General features: G+C 45.1%; 2 protein-coding genes across 2 annotated transcripts in view; one reads left to right on the top strand and one right to left on the bottom strand.

The window, feature by feature from the left end:
• LOC144487361 (uncharacterized) overlaps positions 1 to 16,840 on the top strand; it is a 29,892-nt gene extending 13,052 nt beyond the window's left edge. The window contains exons 6-11 of the mRNA XM_078205446.1: positions 861 to 880; positions 1,686 to 2,431; positions 3,795 to 3,968; positions 9,085 to 9,280; positions 12,174 to 12,309; positions 16,836 to 16,840. Coding sequence (XP_078061572.1) covers positions 861 to 880; positions 1,686 to 2,431; positions 3,795 to 3,968; positions 9,085 to 9,280; positions 12,174 to 12,309; positions 16,836 to 16,840 — 1,277 coding nt within the window. The remainder of the gene's footprint in view (positions 1 to 860; positions 881 to 1,685; positions 2,432 to 3,794; positions 3,969 to 9,084; positions 9,281 to 12,173; positions 12,310 to 16,835) is intronic.
• LOC144487357 (uncharacterized) overlaps positions 1 to 21,682 on the bottom strand; it is a 78,834-nt gene that overhangs the window by 18,458 nt on the left and 38,694 nt on the right. Inside the window, exon 4 of the mRNA XM_078205442.1 lies at positions 20,684 to 21,243. Coding sequence (XP_078061568.1) covers positions 20,684 to 21,243 — 560 coding nt within the window. The remainder of the gene's footprint in view (positions 1 to 20,683; positions 21,244 to 21,682) is intronic.

The raw sequence follows: 21,682 nt of genomic DNA, 5'->3' as shown, positions 1-21,682 counted from the left end.
CACCACCCTCTGGGTGAAGAAATTTCCACTCACCTCAGTTCTAAAAGGTTACCACTTATCCTCAAACAATGACTCTTAGTTGTGGACTTCCCCACCATTGGGAACATTCTTTCTGAATCTACCCTGTCTAACCCTGTTTAAAATTTTATAAATTTCTGAGGTCCCCTCTCACTCTTCTAAACTCCAGTGAATATAATCCTAACCAACTTGTTCGACCTGCCATCCCAGGAATTAGCCTGGTAAACCTTCGCTGTACTCCCTCTATAGCAAGGACATCCTTCCCCAGATAAGGATACCAAAACTGCACACAATATTCCAGTTGTGGCCTCACCAATGCCCTATACAATTGCAGCAAAACATTCCTATCCCTATACTCAAATCCTCTCGCTATAAAGACCAACATACCATTTGCCTCTTCACTGCCTGCTGTACCTGCGCACTTACTTTCAGTGACTGATGGACAAGGACATCAAGGTCTCGCTCAGTATCCACCCCTCTCAATTTACACCCATTCAATAATAATGTCTTCCTATTATTGCTACCAAAGTGGATAACCTCACAATTATCCACATTATACTGCATCTGCCATGCATATGCCCACACACTCAGACTGTCCAAATCACACTGAAGCATCTCTGCATCCTCCTCACAGCTCACCCTCCCACCCAACATTGTATCATCTGCAAATTTGGAGATAATTCAGTTCCCTTGTCCAAGTCATTAATATATAATGTGAGCAGTGGGGTCTTAGCACTGATCCCTGTGGAACCCCATTAGTCACTGGCTGCCAATCAGAAAATAACGCATTTGTGCCAGCTCTTTGCTTCCCATATGCTAACCAGCTTTCTATCCATCTCAAGACATTACCTGCACTGGGGAGGTAATGGCCAAGTGGCATTATGCTAGACTATCAATACATAAACTCAGCTAATGTTGTGGGGATGCAGGTTCGAATCTCGCCACGGCAGTTGGTGGAATTTGAATTCAATAAAAAATATCGGGAATTAAGAACCTGATGATGACCATGAAACCACTGTTGATTGCTGGGAAAACCCATCTGGTTCACTAATGTCCTTTAAGGAAGGAAATCTGCTGTCCTTATCTGGTCTGGCCTACATGTGACTCCAGAGCCAAAGCAATGTGGCTGACTCTCAACTGCCCTCCAAGGGCAACTAGGGATGGGCAATAAATGCTGGCCCGGCCAGCAATGCCCATGTGCTGCAAATGAATTTTTAAAAATCCCATGTGACCAATTGATGTCATGGCTGATCTGAAATCTGGTTCCTTCACCTCCTGCGTGTCCACCGTTATGTCTCTCCTGCTCCCACAGTGCCCAGAGTCTTGAGAGACCCAGACTGGGTGACAGGTTCCCTTCCCTGAAGGACATTAGTAAATCAATTGTTTTTTTGACAATCCAGCGATTTTTATGGTCACTTTTTCCGAGCGCCTGCCCCACAAATTACCAGATTCATTCAGCTCAATTTCACAACGTGTTTTTGTGGGTTCGAGCTCACTCCCTTTTTTCTGTTTTAAATTAATTTCACAGGGTTTTAGAAGAGGAGGATATGCAGTCAGGAAACTTGTACCAAACATCACATCAGGATCTGATGGAGTCACCCAATTTATCAGAACTGGAAAATATTTTGAACATGGAAGGAAAAAGCACCGTTCACAGTGAGGAGAAACCATACATGTGTTGTGTGTGTGGACAAGATTTCAGACGATTAGCTGTCCTGTCCAGACACAAGCGCAGTCACACTGGAGAAAAACCATGGAAATGTGGGGAGTGTGGGAAAGGATTCAATTATCCATATGAGCTGGAAATTCACCAACGCAGTCACACTGGGCAGAGGCCGTTTACCTGCTCTGTGTGTGGGAAGGGATTCACTCAGTCATACACCCTACTGATACACCAGCGACTTCACACTGAGAAAAAGCTGTTCACCTGTTCCCAGTGTGGGAAGGGATTCATTCAATCATCCCATCTCATGACACATCAGCGAGTTCACACTGGGGAGAGACCCTTTAAATGCCCAGACTGTGGGAAAAGCTATAAATGTTCTGGTGAGCTGATGCTCCATCAACGTGTTCACACTGACGAGAGACCATTCAAATGCCCTCAGTGTGGAGCAGGGTTCAGGCGATCATCTCAACTCATTTCACACCGGCAAGTTCACATGGAGGAGAGACCTTTCAAATGTTCAGACTGCGGGAACTGCTATAAACGTCCCAGGGACCTGATGCTTCATCAACGTATTCACACTGATGAGAGACCATTCCGGTGCTCTAACTGTGGGACTGGATTCAGGCGATCATCTCATCTCACTGTCCACCAGCGAATTCACACTGGGGAGAGACCGTTCACCTGCTCCGTGTGTGGGAAGAGCTTCACTCAGAAATCCAACCTGCTGACACATCGACGGATTCACAAGTGAATTGAATTTGGCTGTTAGTCACACCCAGAATGTAAACATGTTCATTGCGGTCTTTTCTATTGTTGTTGATAATAAATTCCATCGCAGTTACAGGTGCTGGTTAGTATTCTGGGTAAAACTCAGATAAACTTAAGCACACACTGGCAAATCTTTTAATATCTCAAACGCAAGTTAGTTCCTTTTGAAGGTCTCTCTCTCTCTTCCCTGTCTCCTCCATCCTCACCTCATAACAACAAGTGTGAGGAGCTTCTTTGTCACTAAGATTGAGATAAATGTCCCAGACAAATGTGAGGTAATGCATTTTGGAAGGTCTAATACAGATGGGAAATATACAGTAAATGGCAGAACCCTTAAGAGTATTGATAGGCCTGTACCTGTGACCTGTGTACAGGTACACAGGTCACTGAAAGTGGCAATGCAGGTGGAGAAGTTAGGCAAGAAGGCATACAGCATGCTTGCCTTCATCGGCTGGGGCATTGAGTTTAAAAATTGGCAAGTCATGTTGCAGCTTTATAGAACGTTAGTTAGGCCGCACTTGGAATTCTGGTGTTCAATTCTGGTCACCACACTACCAGAAGGATGTGGAGGCTTTGGAGAGGGTACAGAAAAGATTTACCATGATGTTGCCTGGTATGGAGGGCATTAGCTATGAGGAGAGGTTGGAGAAACTTGGTTTGTTCTCACTTGAGCGATGGAGGTTGAGGGGAGACCTGATAGAAGTCTACAAGATTATGAGAGGCATGGACAGAGTGGATAGTCAGAAGCTTTTTCTCAGGGTGGAAAAGTCAATTACTTGGGGGTATAGGTTTAAGGTGCGAGGTGGAAGGTTTAAAGGAGATGTACGAGGCAGATTTTTTACACAGAGAATAGTGGGTGCCTGGAACTCGCTGCCGGGGGAGGTCGTGGAAGCGGATACGGTAGCGACTTTTAAGGGGCGTCTTGACAAGTGCATGAATAGGATGGGAATAGAGGGATATGGTTCCCGGAAGGGTAGGGGGTTTTAGTTAAGTTGGGCAGCATGGTCGGTGCAGGCTTGGGGGGCCGAAGGGCCTGTTCCTGTGCTGTAATTTTCTTTCTTTCTTTGTTCGTTGTTCTTATAACCTGAACAGCTGTTTCTCCTGCTTTCCTCCCTGCTGCTGGACCATTGGACCAGACTATCTCTCACATTCCCTCTTGTCTGAGCCCTGAACTCATATCTTTCTCCAGTTTCTGTCCCATCTTCAACCTCCTCAGAGCACATCTTCTTCATGAGACCCACCTTCTGCTCCCTTGATCCTCTTCTCGCCAAATTGCTGATCGTCCAATTTCTCCACCTTAGCTGAGATTTTTGAGTTTTCTCTCTTGCTTGGTTCTATTCAGCTCATCATTAAATCCACTGACATCAACCATCCTAAAAATAACCTTTGACCCCAAAGTGATTGCAAACCACTTCCCCATCTCCAACCTCCCTTTTCCTCTCCAAGTCCTTGAACTGGGTGTGCCCCAAGAATCTGTCCTTGGCCCCTCCTATTTCCCGTCTCCAAGCTGCCACTGGTAACATCATCCAAAAGCACCGTGTTAGTTTTCACATGTACACTGACAACACCCAGCTCGACCTCAGCCCCATCCCTCTCCATTCCTCCACTTTTACTAAATCATCAAACTGCTTATCCCACATCCAGTACTGGATGAGCAGAAATTCCCTCCAGTTAAAAATTCAGAAGACCAAAACCATTGTCTTCAGTCACCATGACAAATTCTATTCAGAAACTACTGAGTCCACCCCTCTCCCTGGGAACTGCCTGAAGCTGAGCCACACTCTTCACAATCTCCGTGTCAGATTTGATCCCAAGATGAGTTTCTGACCACATATCCACACCATCACTAATACCAGATATTTCAATCTCCATAATGTCACCTATCCCCACTTCACCCCTCATCCCTGCCTGTGACACTTTAAACTGGATGATTCCAAACCATTCCTGACCAACCTCTCACATTCACCCCACCCCAACAGTCACATGTAATTATTCAAAACTCCACTGCCTGTCTGCTATTCGCCCACCACATCCTGTGCTCACTGAACTACATTGGGTCCAGGTCAGGTAATGCATTGATTTTAACATTCGCATCCTTGTTTTCAAATCCCTCCATGGCCTTGTCTCTCCCAATCTCTAATCTCCAATAACACAACCTCTGAGATATCATTCTGGCCTCTTGATTTTAATTACTCCATCAGTAATGGCTGTGTCTTGGTGTGAAGTTCTTAAATTCCCTCCCGAAACCTCTCCAGCCTCTCCCTCCTGATTAAAGATTCTCGTTAAAATCTTCCATTCCTATCAAGCTTTTGACCATCTGTTCACATATCATTTAAAGTGTCATCATTCATTGTGCATTAGACCACATCTATAAACCTCTTTCTCACACTTCCAATGAAGAGGAACAAATGTGGATGGATGGATCACTTTGAGAAGCCTGATGTGATTTACCCTCTCAAATGCCTATTTATAAACCAAATTTCTGTGGGTTTTTTGTCACTCATTCAATTGTCCATTATTCAGGGACAGATAATCAAGATAATCCCTCCTATTCTGATCGGATGGCACGGTAGCACAGTGCCGCCCTATTCCGATCGATAGGGCGGCACATTAGCACAGTCGTTAGCACTGCTGCTTCACAGCTCCAGGGACCTGGGTTCGATTCCCGGCTTGGGTCACTGTCTGTGTGGAGTTTGCGCATTCTCCTCGTGTCTGCGTGGGTTTCCTCTGAGTGCTCCGGTTTCCTCCCACAGTCCAAAGATGTGCGGGTTAGTTTGATTGGCAATGCTAAAAAAAAAATTGCCCCTTAGTGTCCTGAGATGTGTAGGTTGGAGGGATTAGTGGGTAAATATGTAGGGATATGGGGGTAGGGCCTGGGTGGGATTGTGGTCGGTGCAGACTCAATGGGCCAAATGGCCTCTTTCTGTACTGTAGGATTTCTATGATTTTTATGTCCTTGAAGTCATTTTGTGGCTCATCACTTGCTCGGACACCCTGTTTAATCTTTACTCAGACAATTGGTTTACATGTGGGTTTTGAGAATCACCCCCCACCCTATCAACTTTGTCTTGTTTCAGGTTCTGTGCTAGAGATGTGTCCTTGGCAGAGACAACAGGTCCACACTGTCCTGTGTTTATCAACCCAGGAAGCTTACCCAATAAGAAAATGAGAAAGAGAAATTTCTATAAGAGTCAATACATTTTTCAAGATTTATATAAGATTATTAAAAGATGATTTCTTACAGATCTTTCCACCCAGAGAGGGAATATCTTTATTGGCTTCTCAACTGATTTCGGACGAACTTCACAAAACGTTTTCTAAACTTGTTTTCCTCATTTCTTCATGACGATTCTAGATAACATATTAAAGATACTCAGATAATCAGAATCAGCAACACAAATGTTTCCACTTGTTGGTGTTTCCAATACTGGGAACCATGAACAGACAACAGAGACAAATAAATCAACAGGAGGAGATATTTATTTCTTCAGACAGTTGTTAGAATATGGAACTCACTGCGACTGGAAGTGGTTGAGACAAATACTTTAGATGCTTTAAAAAGGAAACCAGACGAGAACATGAGAGAAAAAGGATTAAAAAGCTGAGCTGAAAAGCTGAGTTGAGGTGAGCAGAATGAGAGGAGATTTGTGTGGATTAGAAATTCCAGTACAGATCAGGGCAGGGGTGGGGAGGTGGTGGCGGAGGCAGTGGCACAGTGCAACTATCAGTGGACTAGCAACCCAGAGACCGAGGATAATGTTCCGGGGACCTAGGTTCGAATCCCTCCACAGCAGATGGTGAAATTTAAGTTCAATTAAAAGTCTGATGATGACCATGAAACCATTGTTGATTGTTGTAAAAACCCATCTGGTTCACTGATGTCCTTTAAGGATGGAAATCTGCCGTCCTTAACTGGTCTGGCCTACATGTGACCACAGTAAGAAGTTTGACAACACCAGGTTAAAGTCCATCTGGTTTATTTGGTAGCAAAAGCCACAAGCTTTTGGGGCCTTAAGCCCCTTCTTCAGGTGAGTGGGAATTCTGTTCACAAACAGGGCATAGAAAGACACAGACTCAATTTACAGAATAATGGTTGGAATGGGTCTTCTGTGTTTTTTCCCCTGTTTCTAAATTAGAACATAGAACAGTACAGCACAGAACAGGCCCTTCGGCCCACGATGTTGTGCTGAGCTTTATCTGAAATCAAGATCAAGCTATCCCACTCCCTATCATCCTGGTGTGCCCCATGTGCCTATCCAATGACCGCTTAAATGTTCCTAAAGTGTCTGACTCCACTATCACTGCAGGCAGTCCATTCCACACCCCAACCACTCTCTGCGTAAAGAACCTACCTCTGATATCCTTCCTATATCTCCCACCACGAACCCTATAGTTATGCCCCCTTGTAATAGCTCCATCCACCCGAGGAAATAGTCTTTGAACGTTCACTCTATCTATCCCCTTCATCATTTTATAAACCTCTATTAAGTCTCCCCTCAGCCTCCTCTGCTCCAGAGAGAACAGCCCTAGCTCCCTCAACGTTTCCTCATAAGACCTACCCTCCAAACCAGGCAGCATCCTGGTAAATCTCCTCTGCACTCTTTCCAGCGCTTCCACATCCTTCTTATAGTGAGGTGACCAGAACTGCACACAATATTCCAAATGTGGTCTCACCAAGGTCCTGTACAGTTGCAGCATAACCCCACGGCTCTTAAACTCCAACCCCCTGTTAATAAAAGCTAACACAATATAGGCCTTCTTCACAGCTCTATCCACTTGAGTGGCAACCTTTAGAGATCTGTGGATATGAACCCCAAGATCTCTCTGTTCCTCCACAGTCTTCAGAACCCTACCTTTGACCCTGTAATCCACATTTAAATTAGTCCTACCAAAATGAATCACCTCACATTTATCAGGGTTAAACTCCATTTGCCATTTTTTCAGCCCAGCTTTGCATCCTATCTATGTCTCTTTGCAGCCTACAACAGCCCTCCACCTCATCCACTACTCCACCAATCTTGGTGTCATCAGCAAATTTACTGATCCACCCTTCAGCCCCCTCCTCTAAGTCATAAATAAAAATCACAAAGAGGAGAGGACCAAGCACTGATCCCTGCGGCACTCCGCTAGCAACCTGCCTCCAAACCTGAAAATTTTCCATCGACCACCACCCTCTGTCTTCGATCAGACAGCCAGTTACCTATCCAATCGGCCAACTTTCCCTCTATCCCACACCTCCTCACTTTCATCATAAGCAGACCATGGGGGACCTTATCAAAATCCTTACTAAAATCCATGTATATGACATCAACTGCCCTACCTTCATCAACACACTTAGTTACCTCCTCAAAAAATTCTATCAAATTTGTGAGGCACGACTTTCCCTTCACGAATCCGTGCTGACTATCCCGGATTAATCCGCATCTTTCTAAATGGTCGTAAATCCCATCCCTAAGGACCTGTTCCATCAATTTACCAACCACCAAAGTAAGACTAACCGGTTTATAATTACCAGGGTAATTTCTATTCCCTTTCTTAAACAGAGGAACAACATTCGCCATTCTCCAGTCTTCTGGCACCATCCCCGTGGACAGTGAGGACCCAAAGATCAAAGCCAAAGGCTCTGCAATCTCATCCCTTGCCTCCCAAAGAATCCTAGGATACATTTCATCAGGCCCAGGAGACTTATCGACCTTCAGTTTATTCAAAACTGCCAGGACATCCTCCCTCCGAACATCTATTTCCTCCAGCCTATTAGCCTGTAACACCTTCTCTTCCTCAAAAACATGGCCCCTCTCCTTGGTGAACACTGAAGAAAAGTATTCATTCATCACCTCGCCTATCTCTACTGACTCCATACACAAGTTCCCACTACTGTCTTTGACCGGCCCTAACCTCACCCTGGTCATTCTTTTATTCCTCACATAAGAGTAAAAAGCCTTGGGGTTTTCCTTGATCCGACCCGCCAAGGACTTCTCGTGTCCCCTCCTCGCTCTCCTAAGCCCCTTTTTCAGCTCATTCCTTGCTAACTTGTAACCCTCAATCGAGCCATCTGAACCTTGTTTCCTCATCCCTACATAAGCTTCCCTCTTCCTTTTCACAAGACATTCCACCTCTTTCGTGAACCATGGTTCCCTCACTCGGCCATTTCCTCCCTGCCTGACAGGGACATACCTATCAAGGACATCCAGTATTTGTTCCTTGAAAAAGTTCCACTTTTCATTAGTTCCTTTCTCTGACAGTTTCTGTTCCCAACTTATGCCTCCTAATTCTTGCCTAATCGCATCATAATTACCTCTCCCCCAATTGTAAACCTTGCCCTGCCGTACGCTTCTTAATATTCTAATTTAAAACCATGGATAAGCTCAAACCACTTTTGGATAACCTGTGACTCCCTGATCAAGAATCTTACCGACCACTGCATGCCATTCTGTTCAACGTATTATAAAAAAGATATCTCGGCACTGGAGAAAGGTACAGAGATGCTTTTTAATGATGATACCAGAAATGTAGAAAGCAGCTCACCATCACCTTCTCAAGGTCAATCAGGGGTTAGCAATAAATGCTGGCCAAGCTCGCGATGTCTACATCCCATAAATGATTTTTAAACTGTGTGTTTGGTTATCTATCAGGAAAGGATTGACACGCTCACGCTTTCTTGAAAAATTAAGGCTGAGGGGGAACCTAGTAGAGGGCTTCAAAATTATGAAAGATTTTGAAATAATGTCTCCTCTTTTGGAGAAAGGCAAAACTGGAGACCATCAATACAAGACAGTCGCCAAGAAACCCAATAGGAAATCCAAGATAAATTTCTCCACCCAAAGAGTGGTGAGAATATGGAAATCATGACCACAGGGAGTGAAATGAACAGTATAGATGTCTTTCAGGGGAAGATCAACAAGTATTTGTGTGTGATTTTATAACTCATTCAGGATTTATTTCCAAAATCTAAGAACAATAAAGTAACAGGAGATATTTTGAGGCATCTGAGAGTCTCTCTGTGTGTGAGGGTGTCTGTGAGTGTGTGTGTGAGGGTGTCTGTGAGTGTGTGTGTAAGGGTGTCTGTGAGTGTGTGTGTTACTTCTCATTGGTTTCACATCAACCTTCCTCTTTCTGAGCAGACATTCTGGCCCCTGATAAACCCATTGAGTGATTGAATGGTACAATTCAGAGATTCTTCATCCAGGGTGAAACCACAGGCTGACTGTGTGCTGTGTAAAACCTGACATCTACACAACCTAATCCCACTTCTCCTGGAACAACGTGAAGTGACTACAATTTTCCAGGTTGATTTCTTTGCTCTCAATATTATTTCAGATAGTTCATAAGTTTCATGATTTTGTTTTCCTTTAACACACCTATGGCGTCCAGTTTAAATACTTCCCTCAGTCTGACCAACATATAGCAATGGGATTGCTGCTATTACAGGAATCCATTCTGTAAATCTGATTCCTGGCTCTCTGGAGTAATGCATTGATCCAGACCTTCCCACTTAACACCAATCCATATCCCCATCTGAGTTCCAGATTTTAATATGATTTCTTAAAACACAGGTAGCACAGTGGCACAGTGATCAGCAGCGCCAGGGACCTGAGTTCAATTCTGGCCTTAGGTGTTACACGTAAGCTTACATTAACACTGCAATGAAGTTACTGTGAAAATCCCCTAGTCGTCACGCTTGGCACCTGTTTAGGTGCGCTGAAAGAGAATTTAGCATGGCCAATGCACCGAACCAGCATGTCTTTCGGACTGTGGGAGGAAACCTGAGCACCCGGAGGAAACCCATGCAGGTACGGAGAGAACAAGCAAACTCCACACAGTCACCCAAGACTGGAATTGAACCGGATCCCTGGCACTCTGAGGTAGCAGTGCTAACCACTGTGCCACAGCTCTCTGTGTGGAGTTTGCATGTTCTCCCTGTGTCTGCATGGGTTTGCTCAGAGTGCTCCAATTTCATCCCGCATTCCAAAGATGTGCAGGTTAGGTGGATTGGCCATGGCAAATTGCCTCTTAGTGTATGGGTTGGGGGAATTAATGAGGTAAATACATGTCACAGAAAATCCTTCTTCATCTCAAACTATAAATCTCTGTCCCCACAGACTCCCTCCTTCCTAAAGTAAAGTTTATTTATTAGTCACAAGTAAGGCTTACATTAACACTGCAATGAAGTTCCTGTGAAATTCCCCTAATCGCCACATTCCGGCGCCTGTTCGGGTCAATGCACCTAATCAGCATGTCTTTCAGACTGTGGGAGGAAACTGGAGCACGTGGAGGAAACTCATGCAGGCCTATTGATATGATTGATTGTAACACTAATTTATCCTACTATCCTCCTCCTTCTTTTTCCCCAGTTCTCCTCCCCTGAAGGTGCTGACTCTTGGGATCAATTTCACACTCACCTGCTGCCTTCCCCAATATCACCCAGATGTCTAAATCTTTCCACCTGAAGTTAACAAACTGTTTTGTAAAGGGGACATCCCAATCATATCCAGTGACTCCCCACATGTAGTTTGTGTCAGGGTGGGGTCACTGCGCCCCCCACTCCCATTTTCCATCACAGTCCCGGGAGTTTAGCGACTGGGATCCGGATGAGTAATGGCGGCCGCAGCTCCCACAATCGCCCACGATGGAGAAACCGCTCTATCCACCACGCGGGCGGGCCACATTGGACTGCGCATGTCCAGAGGAGAGGGGAAGCTGCGCATGTGCAATGAGAGCTCACCCCGCCCCCTAACCTTCATGCTGAAGCGTTGACCAATGGAAAGAGTTGGAGGACCGGAAGGACTCTGGTCCTCCAGTCAATCAGAGCGCGGGCGTTTTGTGAATGAACATGGAGATGCAGTCAGACAAAATTTTCCTGCTCTCTCTAATATCTGTGAGTAAAACACTTTTTTTTCTCCCCCTTTCCATTTATTTTCTCATTCTGGGGAAAATTGGGGACTTGCAGCAACTGAAGGGAAAGGAAGTGAATCCAGTCTGTATATTCCACACATTTTTACTCCAGTAATGTAGACATTTATCTATCTGGCCGCCTGCATGGAGATTTTCAGCTCTCTGTGTCCAAGACAGGAAGCAGTGAGCATGGATCTATCAATCAGCCTCAATCAGCACCTTCAGGAGAATTGGGAGGGTGAATATTAGGTACAGCAGAGTGAGAATGGAGGGAGAGTGTGTGGGACGGAGATTTACAGCTTTTGGAGAATGAGAGAGGAAAGAATGTTCCATAGAAACTAGAATTGTCTGTTCTGAATTTCTAACCTGTACTGACAGTGATGACTTTAATAAATTCCTTTTACAGAATATCAGAAGGTGAGGATTTACAGACAGAAATCTCAAAGCAAATGTCACATCAATATCTGACAGATTTATTCAATTCATCATGTCCTGAACATCATCAGCCTTTGTACCTAGAAGGAGAAATATTTCTCTGTTCTTTTTGCTTCTGGAGACTTTAAACATCAGCGTGACTGAGAATTTACCAAGTCTCACGCACACACCCGAGTGAGAGTGTTCCAGTGCACTGACTGTGGAAAGAGCTTTACCCAGTGACACAGTCTGAAAATACATCGCAGCATTCACAGCGGGAGAGACTGTACCCGTGTTCTGTGTGAGATTTGACTGATTGTTTAACCTGGAGCGTCACAAGGACACCCGAACCATAGAGAAACCGTGGAAATGTGGGGACTGTGGGAAGGGATTCAGGTTCCCATCTGAGCTGGAAATTCATCGACGCAGTCACACTGGGGAGAGACCATTCACCTGCTCTGTGTGTGGGAAGGGATTCTATGATTCATCCAACCTGCAAACACACCAACGAATTCACACGGGGAAGAGACCATTCACCTGTTCTGATTGTGGTACTGGATTTACTCAGTTATGTCATCTGCAGACACACCAGCAAATTCACACTGCGGAGAGACCATTTACCTGTCCTGTGTGTGGGAAGGGATTCACTGACTTATCCAGCCTGCGGATACACCAGCGAGTACATTCCGGGGAGAGGCCGTTCAACTGTCCTGTGTGTGGGGAAGGATTCACTTGGTTATCCAGCATGCGCAGACACAGAGTCACTCACAGCAATGAGAGACCCTATAAATGCTCTGAATGTGGGAGCGACTTCAAAAGCTCTCAGGTTCTGATGTCCCACCAGCGCATTCACACTGAGGAGAGACCGTTCAGTTGCTCTCACTGCTCAAAGAGATTTAGAATGTCATCCTATCTGCGGGTACACCAGCGAGTTCACACTGGGGAGAAACAATTCACTTGCTCTGCCTGTGGAAAGGGATTCACTCAGTTAACCAATCTGCAGAGACACCAGCGAGTTCATACTGGGGAGAGGCCATTCACCTGCACCGTGTGTGGGAACGGGTTCACTCAGTCATCCCACCTGCAGACACACCAACGAGTTCACAAGTGATCACAGGGGTTGAATTCTGCTGTTATTGCTGCTGTTAATCACATCCGGGACTGTGCTCATTGGCAGGCTCTTTAACAGAAAGTGAGTCCCTCTAAGGTAATTGGCAAAAAAGCCAGAGGGGGAGATGAGATTTTATTTTTGACACAGCGATGTTAGAAAATGGGGTTCAGGGAGTCAATTAACCCTTTCTCCCCTTTTCCCAAACTCTGAAATGATTGCCAGTGATAACCCTTATTGGTGACAGTGGTTAGATTTTATTCAGTATCAATAAGAGCTGACACAGGCTAATGTCTGAGCAGTCGTATCAAAGTGCAGCAGCATTACCATTACACTCTGGGTAGAAGCAGCATCTCCACGGAAATGCTCCCTGCTCTGCCCCAGATGCCATGGCACCAGTCAATGCAATATGTAAAACCTCGACTAATCTCTGTGCTCGGGGAATCCCTTCTTATACTTTTTTACATCACAAAGTCTATGGAGACTGATTTAACCCAATCATTGCCGAGCCAACATTTGAACGGACCAATTACAAAACCAAATGGGGCAAAGGGACAAGAGGGACATGAGTCCCTGGAAGGTGTTGAAGATAATTTTCTGCAGCAGTGTGTTTCTGCTCCAATGAGAGGGCAGGCACTGCTGGACCTGGTTCTGGGGAATGAGTTGGCCCAAGTGGATCAAATATCAGTGGGAGAGCATTGAGGGGAGAGTGACCATTGTATTATAAGGTTCAGGTTGGCCATGGAAAAGGACAAGGAACGATCCAGAACGGGGATCATTAATGGAGGGAAAGCCTCAACTTCGATAGGATGAGAATGGATCTGAGTCGAGTGAGTTGGAATCAAATGTTGGCAGAAAAGCCGCTGGCTGAACAATGGGCCACCTTTAAGGAAAATCTATTGCGGGCAATGTCAGGGTTTATTCCCTTAAAGGGGAAGGTTGGAGAACTAAATCCAGGGAACCAAATCGTCAAACCTGGAGAGTTACAAGGCCGTCCATACCTTGAAGATATGGTGGAAATGTGGGGATTGTAGGAAAGGATTCCATGCCCCCTGTGAACTGGAAACCCATCGACCCAGGCACAGGAGAAAGAAGCTGTTCATCTGCTCTGTGTGTGGGAAGGGATTCATTGATTCATCCACCCTGCAGCAACACCAGCGAGTTCACACTGGGGAGAGGCCATTCACCTGCTCTGTGTGGGGGAAGAGATTCAGTAATGCCTCCATTCTGCTGATGTACCAGCAAGTTCACACTGGGGAGAGGCCGTTCACTTGTTCTGAGTGTGGGAAGGGACACAATGACTCATCAACCCTGCTGATACACCAGCGCATTCACACGGGAGAGAGGCCATTCCCCTACTCTGAGTGTAGGAAGGGATTCACTCAGTTATCCAATCTGCTGAGACACCAGCGCACTCCCACCAATGGGAAAACCTTTAAATGCTCTGATTGTGGGAGTTGGTTCAGAAACTCTGCCGACCTGAAGATCCACCAGTGCATTCACACTGGGGAGAGACCGTTCTGCTGCTCTCACTGCGCAAGGAGGTTTCGAACATCATCCAAGCAACTGAGCCATTGGCGAGTTCACACTGGGGAGAGGCCTTTCACCCACCCTGTGTGTGGGAAGGGATTCACTTGGTCATCGGAGCTGCTGGGACACCAGAGCAGTCACACTGATTGGAGCCTTTCTTGATGCTCTGACTGTGGGTGTTAATTGTATCGATTAAGGTGAACTACATGTGGAGGTTATTGATTGGATCTATAAAGGGACAGTTAGTGACGGTGCCTGGAGTTAGGAGGTATACACCTGTAATGTTTCACTCCGTGAATAAATCTGCACCAAATAAAGATTGACTCCACCCTAAGGCTGTCAGGATTATCACATTCATTGCAGCGCAGGTTTCTTTCCTCAACTCCAGTCGATGTTCCAACAGTTTCAGGATCCACTTCTTGTTGGGAAGCAGCACCTCAGTAAGTTTCCCTTTGGATCATCGGTTATCCTCACCCGCTCTGTCGCGGGGTAATTTGAGATGGCCAATTATGTTTTAACTTAACAATGTAAAACTCACAAGGCAGGTATCTCTGTATAAAGATGTAACATTTATTTTAAAAAGACAAACAAACAAACAAGCAGCTGCCCGGAGACCATCAAAGGGTTAAGTAGCTCCAGAGCGGCAAAAACCACTCCGATGGTTCTGACGTACAATCAAAAACAGATCAATTATAGATTTTCTTATCAATAATTCCTGCCTTATATTAGCTTAAAATCAATTACATTTAGTATACACACATCAATATAAATCTCTATCAAGTACCCCAGCCAACCACATTCTGCCAGTCAGCATAATGATATCTCATTTATCCATTCAATGCCAGGTCCTAACCCCCATCTTGGCTGAACCCATCCCTATTGCTAAGTAACTATAACCGCTCATCATAGAGGTCAAAGTGAATGTGCCCACCGGCTCATTGCCAAACTGAATAGACACGTGTTCCTGCGTCCAGGTACATATCTATTCTATGTCCAGACAATGAATATCTCTTTCATAAAGTTTCAATGTGTGTTCCCTCATAAGAAACTTTCTGATATAAATTCTGCGAACTAAAGGGATCCCAGGCCTTTGGCTCTGAACTTTTAGCTGATACCATCATACTTTGCAGCATCTTTGCTTTTGGGTGATGTGAGCAATACTTAGAACATTTTCAAAATACATTTAAAAATATCAGCATATGTTTTCAAATTGTAATTGTTTAATCTTCTTACTGCATACACGTAGGTGTAGTCTATTCCCCTGTTAGCTATCAACTAGTTTCAAGAATCATTCTGAGGGGCTTGGATAGAGTGGACGTGGAGAGGATGTTTCCAAGAGTGGGAGAGACTAGAACTCGAGGGCACAATCTCAGAGTGAAGGGACACTCCTTTCAAACTAAGATGAGAAGGAATTTCTTCAGTCAGAGAGTGGTGAATCTGTGGAATTCATTGCCACATAGGGCTGTGGAGGCCGGGTCATTGAGTGTCTTTAAGACAGAGATAGATAGGTTCTTGATCAATAAGGGGATCAAGGGTTACAGGGAGAAGGTAGGAGAATGGGGATGAGAATCATATCAGCCATGATTGAATGGTGGAGCAGACTCGATGGGGCAAACGGCCTATTTCTGCTCCTATATCTTATGGTCTTATTTAACTCTTTATTACTATTCTGTCTGAAAATCTTATTAGCTGGTTAGGAATCCCCCTCTACCCGCTCCCTGTGAGGAGGCCGGATGTGGATTATTACCAAAAGTCTGATTGTCGGTGGGGGGTCTGGTGGGTGGAAGCAGAACCTGGAGTTGGGCAGTGGGTGTTACCGTACTGGTATTGAGGCTCCTGGGTGGTCACACTGTGTTCCCCTTCTCCATGGGATGCCACCTGTGTGGGTTCATGGGGGCACTGGAAATTTCCAGCGTACAGTTTAGTGTGGTGTTACATCCCCCTCCCTACAGGGTGTGGGCGGACAACATTCCTCCCTTTCTCCCTACACCCCACAAACAAGATTCCCGGAGAGAGGGATCCACTCTGAGTTATAGTCAGTACATTTAATCAATGCAGTAGATTGTGTGGACATAAAAGATTCTCCAGCTCTCCATTCATCTGGATCCACCTTGTGGATAAATGTTATGAAGTATTATTTCTCCCGAGCCTTCAATTGTCCCAGTCCAAAATTCCTTTAAGCTTCAGTCCATCTTCATTGTCTTAAAGTCCATTTGTCTATGGAGTTTGTGTCAGTGCCTTGATCATTTCAAAATGTTTTCTTACTCTTCAGGCCATGTTAACCATTGCACGCCGTGTATTCTGAGGGAGTCTGCATCAGTGTCCTGTACACCCTGTCTGACTGGTAACTACTGTGAGGAGGCTGAGGGACCACTCCCACCTCTTTCCTGTGCTATTTCTCATCTCAACCCAGTCTGATTCTTTGTGTTGCTCTTTCAGGCTAAGGACATCTCTCACTACTGTACTAATGTCATCCTTCATTAACAGAGCTACCCCACCTCCTTTTCCAAGCTTCCTATCTTTTCAAAGTGTCAAATATTCTGCAATATTTAGTTCCCAGCCTTGGTCACTCTGTAACCATTGTTCGGATACCAGGCCGGAACTCCAAGTTATATTAGGAAGCCAGACGAGACCCCAACATTTTTTCTTTTTGAGAAAAATGTGAGGAGAGGAGACTTTGCTCCAGGAGTGATGAGAAAATAGGGATTTTTTAATATCAAAATAAACTTTATTCACAACTGTTTAAATACAACACTAACAACGTAAACAATTAACAGCTGAAGAATACTTAAAATGAAAGGAAACAATTTAATTTCTAACTTAGCAACATCCGTTCAGAGGTTCAAATCCCACTTTAAATACAGTTAACAAGCACAGATCAGAGAGTCATCGAGGTTTACAGCATGGAAACAGTGTCTTCGGCTCAACCTGTCCATGGCGCCCTTATTTTTTTAACCACTAAGCTAGTCCTAATTGCCCATGTTTGGCCCATATCCCTCTATACCCACCTTACACATGTAACTGTCTAAAGGTTTTGTAAAAGACAAAATTATGCCTGCCTCCACTACTACCTCTGGCAGCTTGTTCCAGACACTCATCACCTTATTCAGGTGCTCTGTAACAGAATATGTTTAAATCACGGGTAGATAGTTTTCTGATCGATAAGGGAATTAGGGGATATGGGGAGCAGGCGGGTAAGTGGAACTGATTCGCTTCAGATCAGCCATGATCTTGTTGAATGGCGGGGCAGGCTCGAAGGGCCAGATGGCTTACTCCTGCTCCTATTTCTTATGTTCTTATGTTCTGTGTGAAAAAATTGCCTCTCTGGACCCTTTTGTATCTCTTCCCTCCCACCTTAAACCTATGCCCTCTAGATTTAGACTCCCTTACCTTTGGAAAAAGATATCGATTATCTAGCTGATCTATGCCCCTCATTATTTTATAGACTTCTATAAGTTCACCCCTAAGCCTCCTACGTTCCAGAGAAAAAAGACCCAGTCTATCCAACCTCTCCTTATAACTCAAATCATCAAGTCCCGGTAGCATCCTAGTAAATCTTTTCTGCATTCTTTCTAGTTTAATAATATCCTTTCTATAATAGGGTGACCAGAACTGTACACAGTATTCAAAGTGTGACCTTACCAATGTCTTGTACAACTTCAACAAGACGTCCCAGCTCCTGTATTCAATGTTCTGACCAATGAAACCAAGCATGCCAAATACCTTCTTCACCACCCTGTCCACCTGTGACTCCACTTTCAAGGAGCTATGAACCTGTACTTCTAGATCTCTTTGTTCTATAACTCTCCTCATTGCCCTACCGTTAACTGAGTAAACCCTGCCCTGGTTTGATCACCTCACATTTATCTAAATTAAACTCCATCTGCCATTCATCAGCCCACTGGCCCATTTGATCAAGATCCCATTGCAATCCTAGATAACCTTCTTCACTATCCACTCTGCTACCAATATACTGGCTATAATACATGCCGAAAATCTAGGAGCTTTCAGAGAGAAAGGGAGTTTCAGAACAGCTTCCAGAAGCTCGGGTCTTCAACCAGAACTCCAGCTAAACTCCAAACCTCGCCTCACTCCTCCCATTAACCCCATCATCACAAGACCCAGCATTCCTAAACCCACATTCCAATCCTTTTAGCAAAACCCCAGGGCACCTCCTTTCAACAGACAAACGTCCATTTAGATGAACAACTGCATGGCTGAAATGGGTAATTATCCTGCTGGTGGTCCCCTGAGAAGCATTCTTCCGCGAAATAGCACTGCTTGTAGAATAAACCAGAAGTTTTTAAACATTCTCCCAGAATAGATTAAAAGAAAATATATGTCAGTATATATTGAACACATTCATTACCCGCCCCTGAAAAACAATGAACCAACAATATGGATACTCACAGAATACTGCAAGACCTGGACAGAGCGGACATGGGGAAGATGTTTCCATTAGTAAGAAAGACTGGGATCTGAGGGCACAGCCTCAGAATAAAGAGACAACCCTTTAGGACCAAAATGAGGAGGAATTTCTTCAGCCAGAGGGTGGTGAATCGATGGAATTCATTGCCATTGATGGCTGTGGAGGCCAGGTCATCGAGTGGATTTAAGACAGAGATAGATAGGTTCTTGATTGGTAAGGGGATCAAAGGTTACAGGGAAAAGATGGGAGAATGGGGTTCAGATACTTATCAGCCATGATTGAATGGTGGAGCAGACCTGATGGGCCAAATGGCCTAATTCTGCTCATATATCTTATGGTATAAAACTTGGCCGCGTTAGTGAAGAATGATTGAAGACAAATTGCTCGACACCCAGGTCTGTTCCAATCATCAAATGGTCTTTATTTTACAGCGGCGGGGAGGAAGTCGCTGATCTCACCTTGCAACCTCTACCCTGAACATAGAAAATCACACATTCTTATCCATTTACTGCAGCCCATTCCGGCTGGTTCCAAACTAATCACAATATGAATCGATTCCAGACATATCCAATCAAGCTAACAATTAGGCATCATGTGGCTGTGTGATCAGCTCATGGACAGCTCTGAACCGTCTCATCATGTGGACCAGACACCTTATAACAACTGACCTTGTGACATCACAATGACTCACTATACTCAGGACTTTCTGATCTCCACCACATCCCAGCCTATTCCGTTAGCAGTCGGTTACTCAGTGCAGCTGCCTGTGTGCTGATAAGAGGGGCCCTGCTGAGCAGCTTTAATGGTCCGTGATTGCAGAAACTGAGCAGTCACAGGAATGTGGTCAAGATAGTCCAGTCCCATAATGCTTCACATTCAATCTGCAGTCCTTCAATTATAACAGAATATGTGGCTGTATGTAGCTGCCTCGTCCATGGTCAACCCCAACACTGCCTTCCTGAACTGCTGCAATGCCTGAGGTGTAAGTACACCCACAGTGCTGTTAGGGAGGGATTTCCAGCTACACATTCCAGACTTTCACTCAACTGGAGGTGGATACCAGATTGATATATTCCATTCAACCACACCCAAGGTGAGTTATTCCAATTCCTTTATTGTCCAGGACAATATATTCACAATATCTTTAAAACAGAAATTAAACATTCCCATTTGATTTCAGGCAGTAACATATTCTGTTAGTTTGTTCTTTATTGTCAATGTCAGACTGGGGTTGTTCCCCTTGGAGCAAAGGAGGTTGAGGGGAGATTTTGATAGAGGTGGACAAGATTCTGACAGGTTTAGATAAGGTGGACAAAGAAAAGCTGTTCCTATTAGCTGACGGGACAAGGACGAGGGAGACACAGATTTAAGGTTTTGGGTCAGAGATGCAGGAGGAGATGTGAGGAAGAATATTTTGATGCAGCGAATGGTAATGACCTGGAACTCGCTGCCTACGAGGATGGAGGAAGTGGAGACAATAAACAATTACAAAGGAAATTGGATGGGTATTTGGGGGGGTTTCAAACAGAAATGCTGACTAAATATCTCTGAACTTCCTCACACCCTGTCACTCTGTGATCCTTGTGAAAGTTGAAACCAGCTATTCGCAACAAGACTCAAAGAGCATCAGCCCACTGGAGGCAAAGTCATGAGACCGGCCAGTCCAGCAGAAAGAAACCCTCCGACCCTCCCCATTGACTAACTGTGAGAATGAACAAAATGCTGTCCTGGATGTAATTGAGAGCAGAAACAATAACAGCAGAATCTAATCCCCTGGAATCACTCGTGAACTTGCTGGTGTCTCAGCAGCAAGAATGAAACTCTGAATCCCTTCCCACACTGAGAGCAGGTAAACGGCCTCTCCCCAGTGTGAACTCGCTGGTGTCTCCACCAGCTGGATGACCGAGCAAATCTCTTCCCACACTGAGAGCAGGTGAACGGCCTCTCCCCAGTGTGAATTCGCTGATGTGTCAGCAGATCGGATAACTGAGTGAATCCCTTCCCACACACAGAGCAGGTGAATGGCCTCTCCCCAGTGTGAACTCGCTGGTGCCTCTGCAAGTTGGAAGACTCAGTAAATCCCTCCCCACACACAGAGCAGATGAATGGCTTCTCCCCAGTGTGACCTCGTTGGTGTCTCTGCAGGTTGGATGACTGAGTGAATCCCTCCCCACACTGAGAGCAGATGAATGGCCTCTCCCCAGTATGAATGCGCTGGTGTGTCTGCAGAGTAGATAACCGAGTGAATCCCTTCCCACACTGAGAGCAGGTGAACGGCCTCTCCCCAGTGTGAACTCGCCGGTGTCTCTGCAGGCTGGATGACAGAGTGAATCCCTTCCCACACTGAGAGCAGATGAATGGCCTCTCCCCAGTGTGGCTGCGCCGATGAGCATCCAGCAGAGATGGGGATCTGTAACTCTTCCCACAGTCCACACATTTCCATGGTTTCTCCATGGTGCAGGTGTCCTTGCCTCTGTCTTGTTTGGACAATCAGTTAAAGCCTCGTTCACACACAACACGAGTATAGTCTCTCCCCACTGTGAATGGTGTGATATTTATTCAGGCGGTGTAACTGGTTAAAGCCCTTTAGTCAGTGCACTGGAACACTCTCACTCGAGTGTGGCAGTGTGTTGCTGCTTTTCCAGTCACACATACATTTGAAATCTATTCAAATCGACAGATCAGACAATTATTTCTCCTTCGAGATTCAAAGGCCAATGAGGCCTCTTTCAATATCCTGCAAAATGAGTTTGCAAAAGTCATCAGTGTCAGTACAGGATAGAAATTCAGAACAGACAATTCTAGTTTCTATGGAATATTCTTTCCTCTCTCATTCTCCAAAAGCTGTAAATCTCCC

Source organism: Mustelus asterias, unplaced genomic scaffold, assembly GCF_964213995.1.
Source record: "Mustelus asterias unplaced genomic scaffold, sMusAst1.hap1.1 HAP1_SCAFFOLD_753, whole genome shotgun sequence".
Classification (NCBI taxonomy): domain Eukaryota; kingdom Metazoa; phylum Chordata; class Chondrichthyes; order Carcharhiniformes; family Triakidae; genus Mustelus; species Mustelus asterias.
Note: the sequence above shows the minus strand (reverse complement) of the source record. Positions and strands in the feature narration are given on the sequence as shown.